Source organism: Clupea harengus, chromosome 14 (genome assembly GCF_900700415.2).
Source record: "Clupea harengus chromosome 14, Ch_v2.0.2, whole genome shotgun sequence".
NCBI lineage: Eukaryota > Metazoa > Chordata > Actinopteri > Clupeiformes > Clupeidae > Clupea > Clupea harengus.
The window spans coordinates 20,093,869-20,106,159 of NC_045165.1; the positions used below are offsets into that span (position 1 = coordinate 20,093,869).

Consider the following 12,291-nt stretch of genomic DNA (forward strand, 5'->3'; position numbering starts at 1 on the left):
GTTTAGTCTGTGTGGATGTGTCAGTAACCAAGGGATTATCTTGTGTGGATGTGTCAGTAACAGAGGTTTCTAGACAGGGGATTTGTCTGTAGATAAGGGGTTTAGAGTGTGTGGATACGTCATTAGGCTTTTATGCTGAACTTGTCATTTGTTAACCGAGGCTGTAGACAGTGTGTCAGATGTGGATTCGTCCATTACCAGAGGTTTCTGGACTGTTTGACATGTTAGTTCAATAGGGTTTATAATCCACTAATCCAACCCTACGTGTTGTACTAAACATGAAAGTAGGTCCTAACCGTGTGGAGAAGTGTGTGCTCGTGTCAACGTACCTGTGCCCGGTGGCTCCACCAACTCCAGCTCAAGAGTTGGCTCCTTTCTCGTCTGTTCAGTTTTCTTTAGTTTTGTTTGTGGTGATCCCAAATGAAACAAAAGTGCAGTATCCCGCATGAAACACAAACTCAAGGACTCACGTGTGACAAACCAATGGGTGGAAGGACAGGTCTTGGGTCACGCCGAGCCTGTCAAACTACTAACCCAAACGCCAGGACAGGTGTCCTTTTACCCAAATAGCCGCAGGTAGTGACATCACCGAAGCCCCTCCTGTAAGTCAGCTCCATCCCCACCATGTGACCTAACCTCTCCTAAAACATTGGATGTGTATGTGACTGAGGGCTTCAGTGTGAGATTGTGTCTGTAGATTACGGTATTAATCTGTATGGATGTGTCTGTGACTGAGGGCTTCAGTGTGTGGATGTGTCTGAGATTACGATATTAATCTGTATGGATGTGTCTGTGACTGAGGTCTCCATATGGTGAATGTGTCAGTAGTTAGAGTTTTAGAGTGTATGTACAGTGTCTGTGGGCTTTCATCTATGAGAAAGTGTCAGTAACTGATGGCTTTAGTCTGTATTGATGTGTCTGTGAGTGGGGTCTCCAAACTGTGGACATGTCGGTAACTGATGGCTTTAGTCTGTAGATGTGTCTGTGAGTGGGGTCTCCAAACTGTGGACATGTCGGTAACTGATGGCTTTAGTCTGTATTGATGTGTCTGTGAGTGGGGTCTCCAAACTGTGGACATGTCGGTAACTGATGGCTTTAGTCTGTATTGATGTGTCTGTGAGTGGGGTCTCCAAACTGTGGACATGTCGGTAACTGATGGCTTTAGTCTGTATTGATGTGTCTGTGAGTGAGGGGTGCAGATGGTGGACGTGTCTGTCCTTTGGGGGTTTAGACTGTGTAGATGTTTCTGGTGTGTCTGTGAGTGAGGGCTGCAGACGGTGGATGTTCAGTGGGTCAGGCCGATCCATTAGTGTGGGAAGAGGCGTCTGGCCTGCTGATGAGGCCAACAGGGATCCAGGTCAGTGGAAGGGCTGGTGGGGGCCGGAGTAGAGTAGGGCCTCTCCTCTTCTCTCCTCTCTTCTCCTCTCCTCTCTCTTCACTCCTTTCCTCTCTCTTTACTAATTTTCTCTCCTCTTCTCTCTTCTTCTCTCTTCTCATCTTCTTCAGTCCTTTCATTTCTTCTCTCTTTTCCTCTCTCTTCCTCTCTCTTCTCTCCCCTCGCCCTCCTCTTCCTCCCTCAGGCTGGGAGAGAGGGCCTGCGGAGGCCTGCTAGGACCTGCTGTGTGTGTGTGTGTGTGTGTGTATGACTGCTCATGCTCACATACAGGGCAGGGCGTGGCCCCTGCCAGAGAAAAGTCTTGTGTGTAAGCTGCAGTCAGCCTTTCACACACACCATCTACACACAAAGAGACTCACACACTCACACTTATTCTCACACACACTCGACCTTCACACAACTTCCTGTGTGTCATCTCAGGACAGAGTGCTGCACTCTTTTTTTTCCTCTGGTGTTCTATCCCTTTTTCTTGCTGTTTGTGAATCAGACGGGAGTGCAGTCTCTTCTGTCCTAGAGTGTCATCTAAGACTCGCGTTTCTTTTTTCCTGTCCTCCTCCTCCTCCTCTTCCTCCTCCAACTCTTCCCCCGCTCAGTGGTGTGTCAGAGTTTGGAGTAGAAAGAGAGAGAGAGGGGGTGAGAGAGAGAGTGAGAGAGAGAGAGTGAGAGAGAGAGTGAGAAGCCTGAAGAGTTCTGTAGTGGAGTGCTGTTCTACTTATGAACCTCTCAGCTGCCCACGAGGGGATGAAACACTTCAGTCGTACCCTTCGCTTCCATCGTCTGATACTTTCTCTGTCTCTAGTCCACTAACACACCCCTTCCCTATACACACACACACACACACACACACACACACACACACACACATAAACCCATCTGTTTCTCTCTCTCTTACAACACACACACCCCTCTCTCGGTCTTATACACACACCCATACGAGCGGAGGGCTTCTCTGTTGAAAGCATTAGAAGTTTGGGGAGTCCGTTTAAGGAAGTGTTTGTTATGGTAGTGGCATTTGGGGGTGGGGGGTGATCTCAAAGAGAAAGTATGTGTCTGTGCCGCTGCCTTTCGGATGCAGAGCGAGCCCCGCTCGGAAACTGCGCATTCTTCTGCCCGACCTGTGGTATGCCAGCAAATTCCACTCCGCTGAGCTGGAGCTGGAGCAGGGGGAGTCTAGGGTGGGGGAGCTCACTCTTGCTCTCTCACTCCCTCTCTCTCTCTCTCTCACTCCATATCTCTCTCTCACTCTTTCACTCGCTCTCACTCCCTCTCTCTCACTCCATATCTCTCACTCTTTCACTCACTCTCTCTCACTCTCGCTCTCTCACTCGCTCTCTCTCACTCCATATCTCTCACTCACTCTCGCTCTCTCACTCTCTCTCTCACTCACTCTCTCTCATTTTCTCTTTCACTCGCTTATTTTCTACAAAAACTCACTCTTGCTCTCTCTTTTTCCCTCCTTTCTGCTGATCTCTCTTTCCTTGCCTCATTCCCTTTCTCTTTCTTTTCTATTGTCTCTCCCTCTCTCCTTTACCCTGGTTTCTTTCTTCTTCCCCCTCTCACTTTCTCTGTCCTCTCCCCTGCTTTTCCCCTCCCTCTTTTTCTGTCTTTCTCTTGTCTCTCTCTCTCTCTCTCCGTTCCCCTGCTTTCTCCCTCCCTCTCTGTCTCTCTTGTGATATTTCTTTTTTCCAGCTTTTCCCCTCTCTCACTTTCTCTTTCCTCACACACCCCCCCTGTCTTTCTCTCTCTCCTTTCTCTTGTGCTCCCTCTCTCACTGTTCTCTCTTTATTTTTCTGTCTTTTAGTTCTTTCTCTCTGTCTTACTCTGTCTCTCACATAGCCTCCTTTTCTCTCTTACCCTCTCCTACTCCCTCTCTCTCTCTCTTTTCCTTGCTCTTATACTCCCAACAGCCTTTTCCAAATGGGCCATTTTCCCTCTCCTTGCTGTTCCTTCTGGAAAATCCTGTCGCCGCAAGTTTCTTACTGCATCCACAGACCGACGCAGTGCTTTTTTTCCCCTCTGAAGGGGAAAAAGTACAGACAGGCCGTTCAGACATTTTTAGACATTTCTGTTTTTTTTTTTTGTTTTTTTTTCTTCAAACCTGAAACTTCAGTCATCTCTGTTCCCTGAAACTCTTAATGTTTCAGCCAGTATTAATGAATACTCAAGACACAGAAGGTCCTGCTATTCCATATTTTGTGGAGGTGTTTTCTGTGTGTCGTGCTTATGTGGGACTGTAAAAATGTTTCAGCCAATATTCCCGAGGCCCTGAGTATTTCACGGCTGTGTGTAATATATGTGTGGGACTGTGAGAAGGTTTCAGCCATTATTCCTGAGGCCTTAAGTCATGGAGGTGGCTGGTATTTCATAATTGTGGAGGTGTTGCTTGTGTACCATGGCTGTGTGGGACTGTAAGCCCTGCCAGCTGTGCTCCTATCATGGTGTCCCCCCGGCCAGGACATCATATGTGTCTTTGGCAAGCTCAGGGACGGGTTGTGTCGCTTCTAGGGCAGATCCGTAGGGTCGAGTTGTGCCTCTGTCTCTTTCAGACGTATTGTGTCCCTTGATCTGTCAGGAACCCATAGATGTCTTTGTGTTAACACAGGGGACACATGTCCTTTTCATGACCTCATAAATGTCTCTGGCTAGCTCAAGGAGATGCCCCCCCTGACCTGTCTGTGGCTCATAGTTGGCTGTGAGGGCTCTGTTGGGGACATGCTGTGTCCCCTGACCTGTCTGTGGCTCATAGTTGGCTGTGAGGGCTCTGTTGGGGACATGCTGTGTCCCCTGACCTGTCTGTGGCTCATAGTTGGCTGTGAGGGCTCTGTTGGGGACATGCTGTGTCGCTGCTCTGTTGGCTCAACAACTATAAAAAGGGCGACGGTTGCACGCTGAACTGAGCCTCTGCGTGTTTGTTTTGCTAACAGGATAAATACAGGACAGCCTCCACCGTCAGCGCCCGTGACCACGGCAACCCGCTGGTGACGCCAACTTAAGTCCCAACCTCAGATGATAGCAGCACACTCAGCAGGCCGTCCGGGCCAGAACCTGGTCCGAGACTCTGTTGCTATTTTGGACACAGCAGGCCTGAAAATAAGGGTTTGTTTTAAACTGTCCCAGAAAATAACCCCCCAAAAAAGTGCAGGCTAATAATGGAACATTTTGTGTCAGCTTGTGTTGTTTTCTCTGCACGCCCTGTGAGCTCAGACACTCGTGTTGGCGTGGTCTCAGGGGAGCACTGGGGTGTGTGTGTGTGTGTGTGTGTGTGTGTTTCTGGTTGATGTTTTCTCTGATGGTCTCATATAAATAGGGCGTTATCTGCTGCACGGCCTGTGTGATGTGGCATGGCTATTTTTAGAACAAGGGAATCATGTGTTTCACAAACAGATCTCTGGCCATGCAGATAGACGTGCGTGTGTGTGTGTGTCACTGTATGTGTGTGTTCCTACACATGAATTTGTGTGAATGTATCTGTCTGCTTACATAGTGTATGTTCTCCACAGTTTTTCAGTAATAATGTATATTTGACAAGTCTAGGACTCCTGTGGATCTTGTGAACAAAGACCAGAGTACAAACACACTCAAAGACAGACCCTGATGCCTACTTACCTCATTTAGTGTTTCAATGCTCATCTAATTAAAAAGAGTGGACACTGATTAGTGTACGAGATATTCATACACCATCTGAGAGTCTGTGTGTGAGTGTGTGTGACTGAATGTGTGTGTGTGTGTGTGTGTGTGTGAGTGTGTGTGACCTGAATGTGTGTGTGTGTGTGTGTGTGTGTGTGTGTGTGTGTGTGTGTGTGTGTGTGACTGAATGCGTGTGTGTGTGTGTGTGTGTGTGTACCTGTGTGTGAGAACGAGATTAAGGAAGAGTGACAGGCCTGTCTGTCTCAAAGCGCCAACCCCACCCTTCTGAGAGTCTCTGCGTGTTACAGGTGCCCACGAGACGAGTTCATTATTCACATCAGGTGAACACGCTGACTGGACTCTTCTCTCTGTCACAAACACTCTTTCACTCCTCTCCTTCTCTCTCTCTCTCTCTCTCTCTCTCTCTTTCTCTTTCTCTCTCTCTCTCTCTCTCTCTCTCTCTTTCGCTCTCTCTCTCTCTCTTTCTCTTTCACTCTCTTTCACTGTCTCTCTCTCTCTCTCACTATCTTTCTCTCTTTCTCTTTCTCTCTCTCTCTATATGTCTCTTCTTCTCTTCCTGTTCAGGGGAGTGCTGCATTATGGGATGGGATTGCTGTCATCTCTCCCATGGTGTTCTAACATTCTCAGCCAGTCGGGAACCAATGTACCTTGGCAGATAGCCATGACAAAAAAGACAGGGTTTGAGAACAGGGCCTGTGACAAAGGCAAAGATGTCCAACACACACCCTGGCTGCTGGGGTATAAAAACGTGCCTTAACGCTGCTCTTTTGCCTTTTTAAGTCATTCATCATGCTGAAACATTTGCAAAGGGATTATATTTAGACCTGCTTCTGAATCCCTACAGCGAGGTGTGATGGATATGCACACCTTCTTATTCCACTTTGAAAATCAGGGCATCCAGTCCACCCAGAACTTCCATTGTGTGATGGAGTGTGATGAAGCTGAGAAGGGAGCCACCCCTCTCTCTCTCTCTCTCTCTCTCCCCCCCCTCCCCCTCTCTTTCTGGCAGGTTGAACCATTGTGTCGTTGAAGAAAAGGCTTCTATTTTAGGTGAAGGTGAAGGTTGTGTGGGGAGAGGAGGGTAGGGTGAAGGAGGAAGCCTAAATTATGGCCGAACGCTGGAATCTCTTAGAGGTTCGCTAAGCCACACCCACGAGCCCACGGGGCTGACAGGCTGAAGGGTCTGGGTGCCACGTAGAGTTCAGCAGCGCTCTGCTCTGGGGCTGCGCTGGTGCTGCATTGCTGCTGCGCTGCTCTGGCCATGCGAGGCGAGAGGGCTTTCCTGTGTGAGCGAGGCTGCTGCCGTAACACACACACACACACACACACACTCCCGTGATTCACACGTTCCCGACAGCTGCCCTCTTTCACCATCTGCTGCTGCCACTGCTTTCGCTCTTACACACACTCTACCACACTTCCACACACTCTTTCTTCCTCTCACTTGATCACACACACTTTCTTCTCTTTCACACACTTTCTTCTCTAGCCACTGTCTCTCTCCCAGTATCTCCCTTTCACCCTTTCGCACTTCTCTTCCTGTTTGTCTGTGTCTCCTTTCCAAATGGTTGCCTCTTATTCTGTCCATCTCTTCCTCTCTCTGACTTGGCTTTCCCTTCACTTGTCTGCCTGTCTGTCTGACCGCCTCTCTCTCTCTCTCTCTCTCTCTCTCTCTCTCTTTCTGTCTGTCTGAAATACCCTCTCTCTCGGTGTGTCTGTCTGACATATCCTCTCTCTGTGTCTGCTACCTCCTCTTATTCTTTCTCTCCGTCTGTGTCTTTCTTTCTGAATCTCTCTCGCTCCGTCTGCTATCTCTGTCGCTCCTGCTCTCCCCCTTCCTTGTGAATTTAAATATAGCAGAGAGAGGGCAGCTTTGTGTGCAGTGTGGTCATCAGTGTGACTCACTGAGCCACAGGCTGCAACAGCACCAGTGAGGGAGAGAGAGAAAGACAGGAGGAGAGAGAGAGAAGGAGGGAGGGAGAGAGAGAAGAGATACAGGGAGAGAAAGAAAATGAATTTGTGTCAGATAGGAAGAGAGTGAGAGCCAGAAAAAGAGAGAGAGAGAAAGAGAGAGTGAGGGGGGGTCAGAGTGAGTGACGTACAGAGAGAGAGAGAGAGAGAGACATAAACACAGAAAACTAGAAGGGCACTCAGAGAGCACAGACCAAGCCAAGACCAAGGAACTGCTCCAGACTGTAACTGCTTCTTCTTTGGCCCATGCTCCACCTCTCCACCAAGTTTCACCAAATAGGCCTGTTGACACACAAACAAACAGACATCAATAACATAACCGGAGATGGCGGAGATCATAAGATTTGATTTACAGCACTCTCTCTGAGGCGGTCAGACAGACAGAGAGACAAAAACAGAGAGAATGATGAAAAGAGGGAAAGAGAATGTGAGAATAAAAGAGAGAGAGGTGGAGAGGAAGAGTAGTTAGGGTGGATTTGGAGTGAGAAACAAGGGGGGAGAGGATGGGATGAAGGAAAAGAAAAGAAGGGGAGAGAAAAGCTGCTCACTCTTTCCATTCCCCTCCACCGTCCCTCCGTCAGGTCTGTCAAAGAGCCGGATGAAAACACACGCACACACACACACACACACACACACACACACACACCTTTCACCCAAGCTTGATGAGGTTAGCATTTTACTTAAAAGAGCTGAACACGTACACACACAAAACACACACACACACACACACGAACACCCCTCAGGCTGAGCTGTATAATTGATGATGATGATGGTGGTGGTATTTCACTCTTAAGAGCCAGGAAGTATGGCTGGTGATGGGTTGAGAGATGACACACACTTCACAGACTTCCCTCCCTGCATTCCACAGGAACCACTGGAACAACTGCCTGGCCAGCACCACACACACACACACACACACACAGACACACACACACACACACACACACTCTTTCTCGCTCTCTCTCTTGCTTTCATACACACACCGAAACATGTCTGTCTTGAACATGTACACACACGCACACATAAACAAGACGCACACATTTGAACCAGTTGAACCGGAGCTAAGCCAAAGCTTGGGGACATGTCTCACTCACACACACATATACAGAGAGAGGGGGGTGATATGTCGTCAGTGGAACTAATGTAATCTAATTTCCATGTGGATTGTGCGTGTCTATTGTGAAGGGCATCATATTCGCTGTGTGCCAGGGTGGATAGACACTCTTGCAGTCCAAACTGCACTCTTCCTGCCAGCACTCATCCGACCACATTGGAGGAGGAAGGAGAATCCCATAGATGGGAGCTGGCTGTATTGTTCAAGCAGTCAGACCACAGAGAGAGTGAGAGAGAGTATAAGATAGACCAGGAAGGGTAGGGGTGGTGGTGGTGGTGGTGGAGAGATTGGGGGTATATGAAAGAGTAAAAGTATGAACAGAGAGAATGAAAGTATGAATGAGAAAGAAGGAGAGTATGAGACAGAGAAAGAATGGCAGAGTATGAAGGAGTGAGAGACTATGAGACAGCACTGAGAAGAAGAGAGGGCTGAGAAAGAGAGAGAGTATGACAGATAGAGTGAGAGTATGAGACAGTGAGAGAATGGGGGAGGGCTGAGCTGGCAGGCCCAGAGGTAGGGCAGGGCAGGGCAGGCACAGGCCAAGTGAAATGGAGGCCTCTAAATTTAGTCGGGGGGTGTTATTGGGGGTCAGGAGGACTTGATTACCAGAGGAACTGTAGAGTCAGTGTGTGTGTGTGTGAGAGAGAGAGAGAGAGAGATACAGAGAAGGAAACTAGTGCTTCTGACGTAGATGTCACACTCACACGATGATGAGGAGGATGTGTGTTTTATTTTTGGTTGCTCATGCGGTGGGGTAGTTGAATGCCTACTGGTGACCCCCATGTCTCTTCATGTTAATGAGTTCATCTGTGTTTGTGGCATCTTGCCCTCAAACCAGACAATGAACTAACATATGGAGGTGCCATTGCTCTTTCTTGCCTGTGGAGAAATGGGCCACATGCTCCGCTCCTGCGAGGGAACACTGTGTCACGCCTCGCCTGCCTGGGGCCTGGTGTTGAGCGTATCTGTCAGATTTAGTCCGGAGGTACAAATAGCCTGGCTCCACCTTGGAGTTAGTTTTTTACAAATAAAGGATCACATGGCCACTAGAGGGAGTGTAGCAAGGGGTGGGGAGGGGGGAGTTGTCATTCTCACCCTCCTTCCCTCCCTCTCTTTCTGTCTCTCTCCCATCCCTCCTTCTTTCCATCCCTCCTTCTCTTTCCCTCCCTCTGTCCCTCTTCTCCCAGTCTTCCTGGAGCCTATGGCTGCCCAGTAAATATGGAAGAGCCAGAAAAAGTCTTCCCAGAGGACACTTAATCATGCGAGCCCAGGCTCCAGGTCTGGGCAACCCACATTAGGTGACACTGGTGTTCTTTTCTAAACAAGGAGCACCCCCCCTCATCGCCACCCCCCCCTGCCCTCCATCAGCTTACAAACAAGTCACAGGAGACAGGGCCCTCATCGGTGCATCTCACATGATGTTTCTATACTCAACCTTTTAGAACCCCTGTCTTGATTACATTTACAAGTACTAGTGATTATGGCATATAAATGTTGTGTGTCTTGTGTTTCTCTGTGTGTGTGTGTGTGTGTGTGTGTGTGTGTGTGTGTGTGTGTGTGTGTGTGTGTGTGTGTGTGTGTGTGTGTGTGTGTGTGTGTGTGTGTGTGTGTGTGTGTGTGTGTGTGTGTGTGTGTGTGTGTGTGTCTTGTCTCTCTGTATGTGATAAAGACTACTCCTGTAGTCCCCTCAGGCTTGCAGTAAGGTTATGAAGTTTGTGTGTGTCTGTGTGTGTGACTGGACACTTCTCTGAGGTTAAAGTGTGTCATCTCTGATATGATCTTTCAGTTCAGTGTCGTTACACCAGGCGTGTTATAGACACAAGGGGTCTGGGTGAGGTCACCAACAAGTAGCACGGTGGTCAAACACTCTCCACTGTTGACATACCGTAAAACACCTGTTACGTAAAACGGCCAGAGGCCTAACACAGTAACACTAATTAAAACCCAGATGAGACTAAGCAAACAGACCGGACATTATGAGGGTGGACCGGTGGGGTGGACGTCCGTCTCCTTGTCTGGAGACAGTGTCCATGTTTAGTCCACCCCTGAGCCCCGTTACGCTATATCTCTATTTGTGGTGGTGGACAAAGCCACTGCCCTGACCCGCATGTATGTATAGCCGCGCTGCTGAACCTGATCGGAATGAGTGTGTGTGTGTGTCAGACATGTGCTGATGGCTGGCGGCGTGACCCTGGATATGTATAGCGTCTGTCTCCTCGTGTCACACACACACACACATACACACACTCATCATGCAGAACACTATATTACACATACACACACACACACACACACACACAGGAAGTGGCATATCTTCCAAAACCTTCCACCCAGTGCTTCACCCAGTGTGGTTGTGTCATCTCATTATCACCTGTCTTGTTGGGTCAGTGCGGAGGCTTTAGGCCTGTTTTGTCTGTTTGTTTGTTGTTGTTTTTGTTCCTGTTTTCCGGCTGGCTAAAGTGCAAACGTGTCATTAGCGGTGACGTGTTGGTCAGCACACCCTAGCCTGCACTAGCCATCACCAAAGCACCTGCCACACCCACACCAGGCCACAGTTAAAGTCCAGGATGGGCTGAATTGTTTTTGGAGTGTCCGCTCCTGTAATTAAAGCTAACCTCTCTCTCTCGCTCTCTCTGTAGGGGGAGTATAGCAAGTACAATTAAATATATAATATTTACAGAATATACTTCCTGTAAATTGGTTAATGATATTGTAGGGTTTTCTACTGTTTGGGGTTGTTGTGTGAGGCGGATGAGCAAGTACCTTTTAGAATATGAAGTAAAGGGTCTGGAACATTGGCTGTTTTATTATTTATTATTCTAATCTGAGGATTTATTACCTGAGGGTCTGATATGTTGCAATAATGTAAAGATCTGAATTCTGTTTCAATAAACAAATATTAAACTTCTCTCTCTCTGTCTCTTCCTGTGTCTGCGTCCCTCCCCTTCCTGTGTGCAGTGGTGATCAGCCAATGGCAAGGCGAGACCAAGGAGCGGGTCATCTCTCTGGTGCTCACCCACCTGCCGCTGCTGAAGCCGGGCAACGCGGAGGCCAAGGGCGAGTACATGCGCCTGCTGCCCAAGATCCTGGCGCACACCATCGAGCACGGACGCCACCTGGAGGAGAGCCGCCAGCTGCTCTCCTACGCCCTCATCCACCCGGCCACCTCGCTGGAGGACCGCTCCGCCCTGGCCCTCTGGCTCAACCACCTGGAGGAGCGCGCCGCCTTACGGGGCGACTCCCTGGAGAGAGGAGGAGGAGGCGGAGGAGGAGGGGTGCCGACGGTAGCGGGGCAGCAGGGCGGGCATCACGGGCAGGTGGTGCCCGGGGCACACCTGTACGCGCCACACCACCAGCGCTACGGCTCGGACGACCGTCTCAACGGGTGGCAGGGCTCCCGAGACTCGGGGCTGGGCAGCTGGCAGCAGCAGGGCTGTGAGAACGGGCACCTCAGCCTGTACCCGTCCTCCTCCGTGCCCACGACCATCAACACTGTCGGCACCGCACAGGGCAGCAACACCAGTGAGTCTCTGACACTATATCATATCTCGCTCCTTTATTCACCTCTGTGTCACTCTCTCTTTCCCTTTCTCTCTATTGTCTCCCTCTGTAGTCACCTCAATTGTAGGATATCACACTTTCTCTCTGTTACTCTCAATCACCTTCTACTATCTCACTTTCTCTTTTATTCACCTCTTTTTATCCTCTTCTCATTCTCTGTTCATTATCTCCCTCAATCTCTTCCTTTGTCTTTCTCTGTGTCTCTTTCATTGTTCCTCTCGCCTACTTCTCCCATTCTCCCTCTCTCTCTCTCTCTCCCCCTCTCTTTCTCTTTCTATCTCTCTCGCTCTCTCTCTCATTCTCCCTGTCTAACTTTACCTCTGGTTCAGTATCCTCCCCATCTCTCTCCTATCAACTCCTAGTTTTCTTTAACTGTCTCTTCCCTTTTCAACTCAAACTGTTTTATCAAGCTCAGTTTCTTCAGTTTAAGAGAGTCTAGTGCTCCCCATTTCCCCCTCTCGCTCTCGCTCTCCCTCTCATTCTCAATCACTCACCTGCACCCTCACTCACCTGCACACTCACTCACTTGCACACTCTCCACTCCCTAACAGTCTCTCCTTACTTCTCTCTTTTTTTATTCTCTCTCTTATTCTATTCTTTC

At 49.0% G+C, this 12,291-nt stretch overlaps 1 protein-coding gene across 10 annotated transcripts in view; it reads left to right on the plus strand.

Moving 5' to 3' along the window:
• samd4a (sterile alpha motif domain containing 4A) overlaps positions 1 to 12,291 on the plus strand; it is a 55,274-nt gene that overhangs the window by 18,406 nt on the left and 24,577 nt on the right. For all 10 annotated transcript variants that reach the window (XM_031580308.1, XM_031580310.1, XM_031580311.1 and 7 more), the window contains one exon: positions 11,088 to 11,651. In XM_031580308.1, coding sequence (XP_031436168.1) covers positions 11,088 to 11,651 — 564 coding nt within the window. The remainder of the gene's footprint in view (positions 1 to 11,087; positions 11,652 to 12,291) is intronic.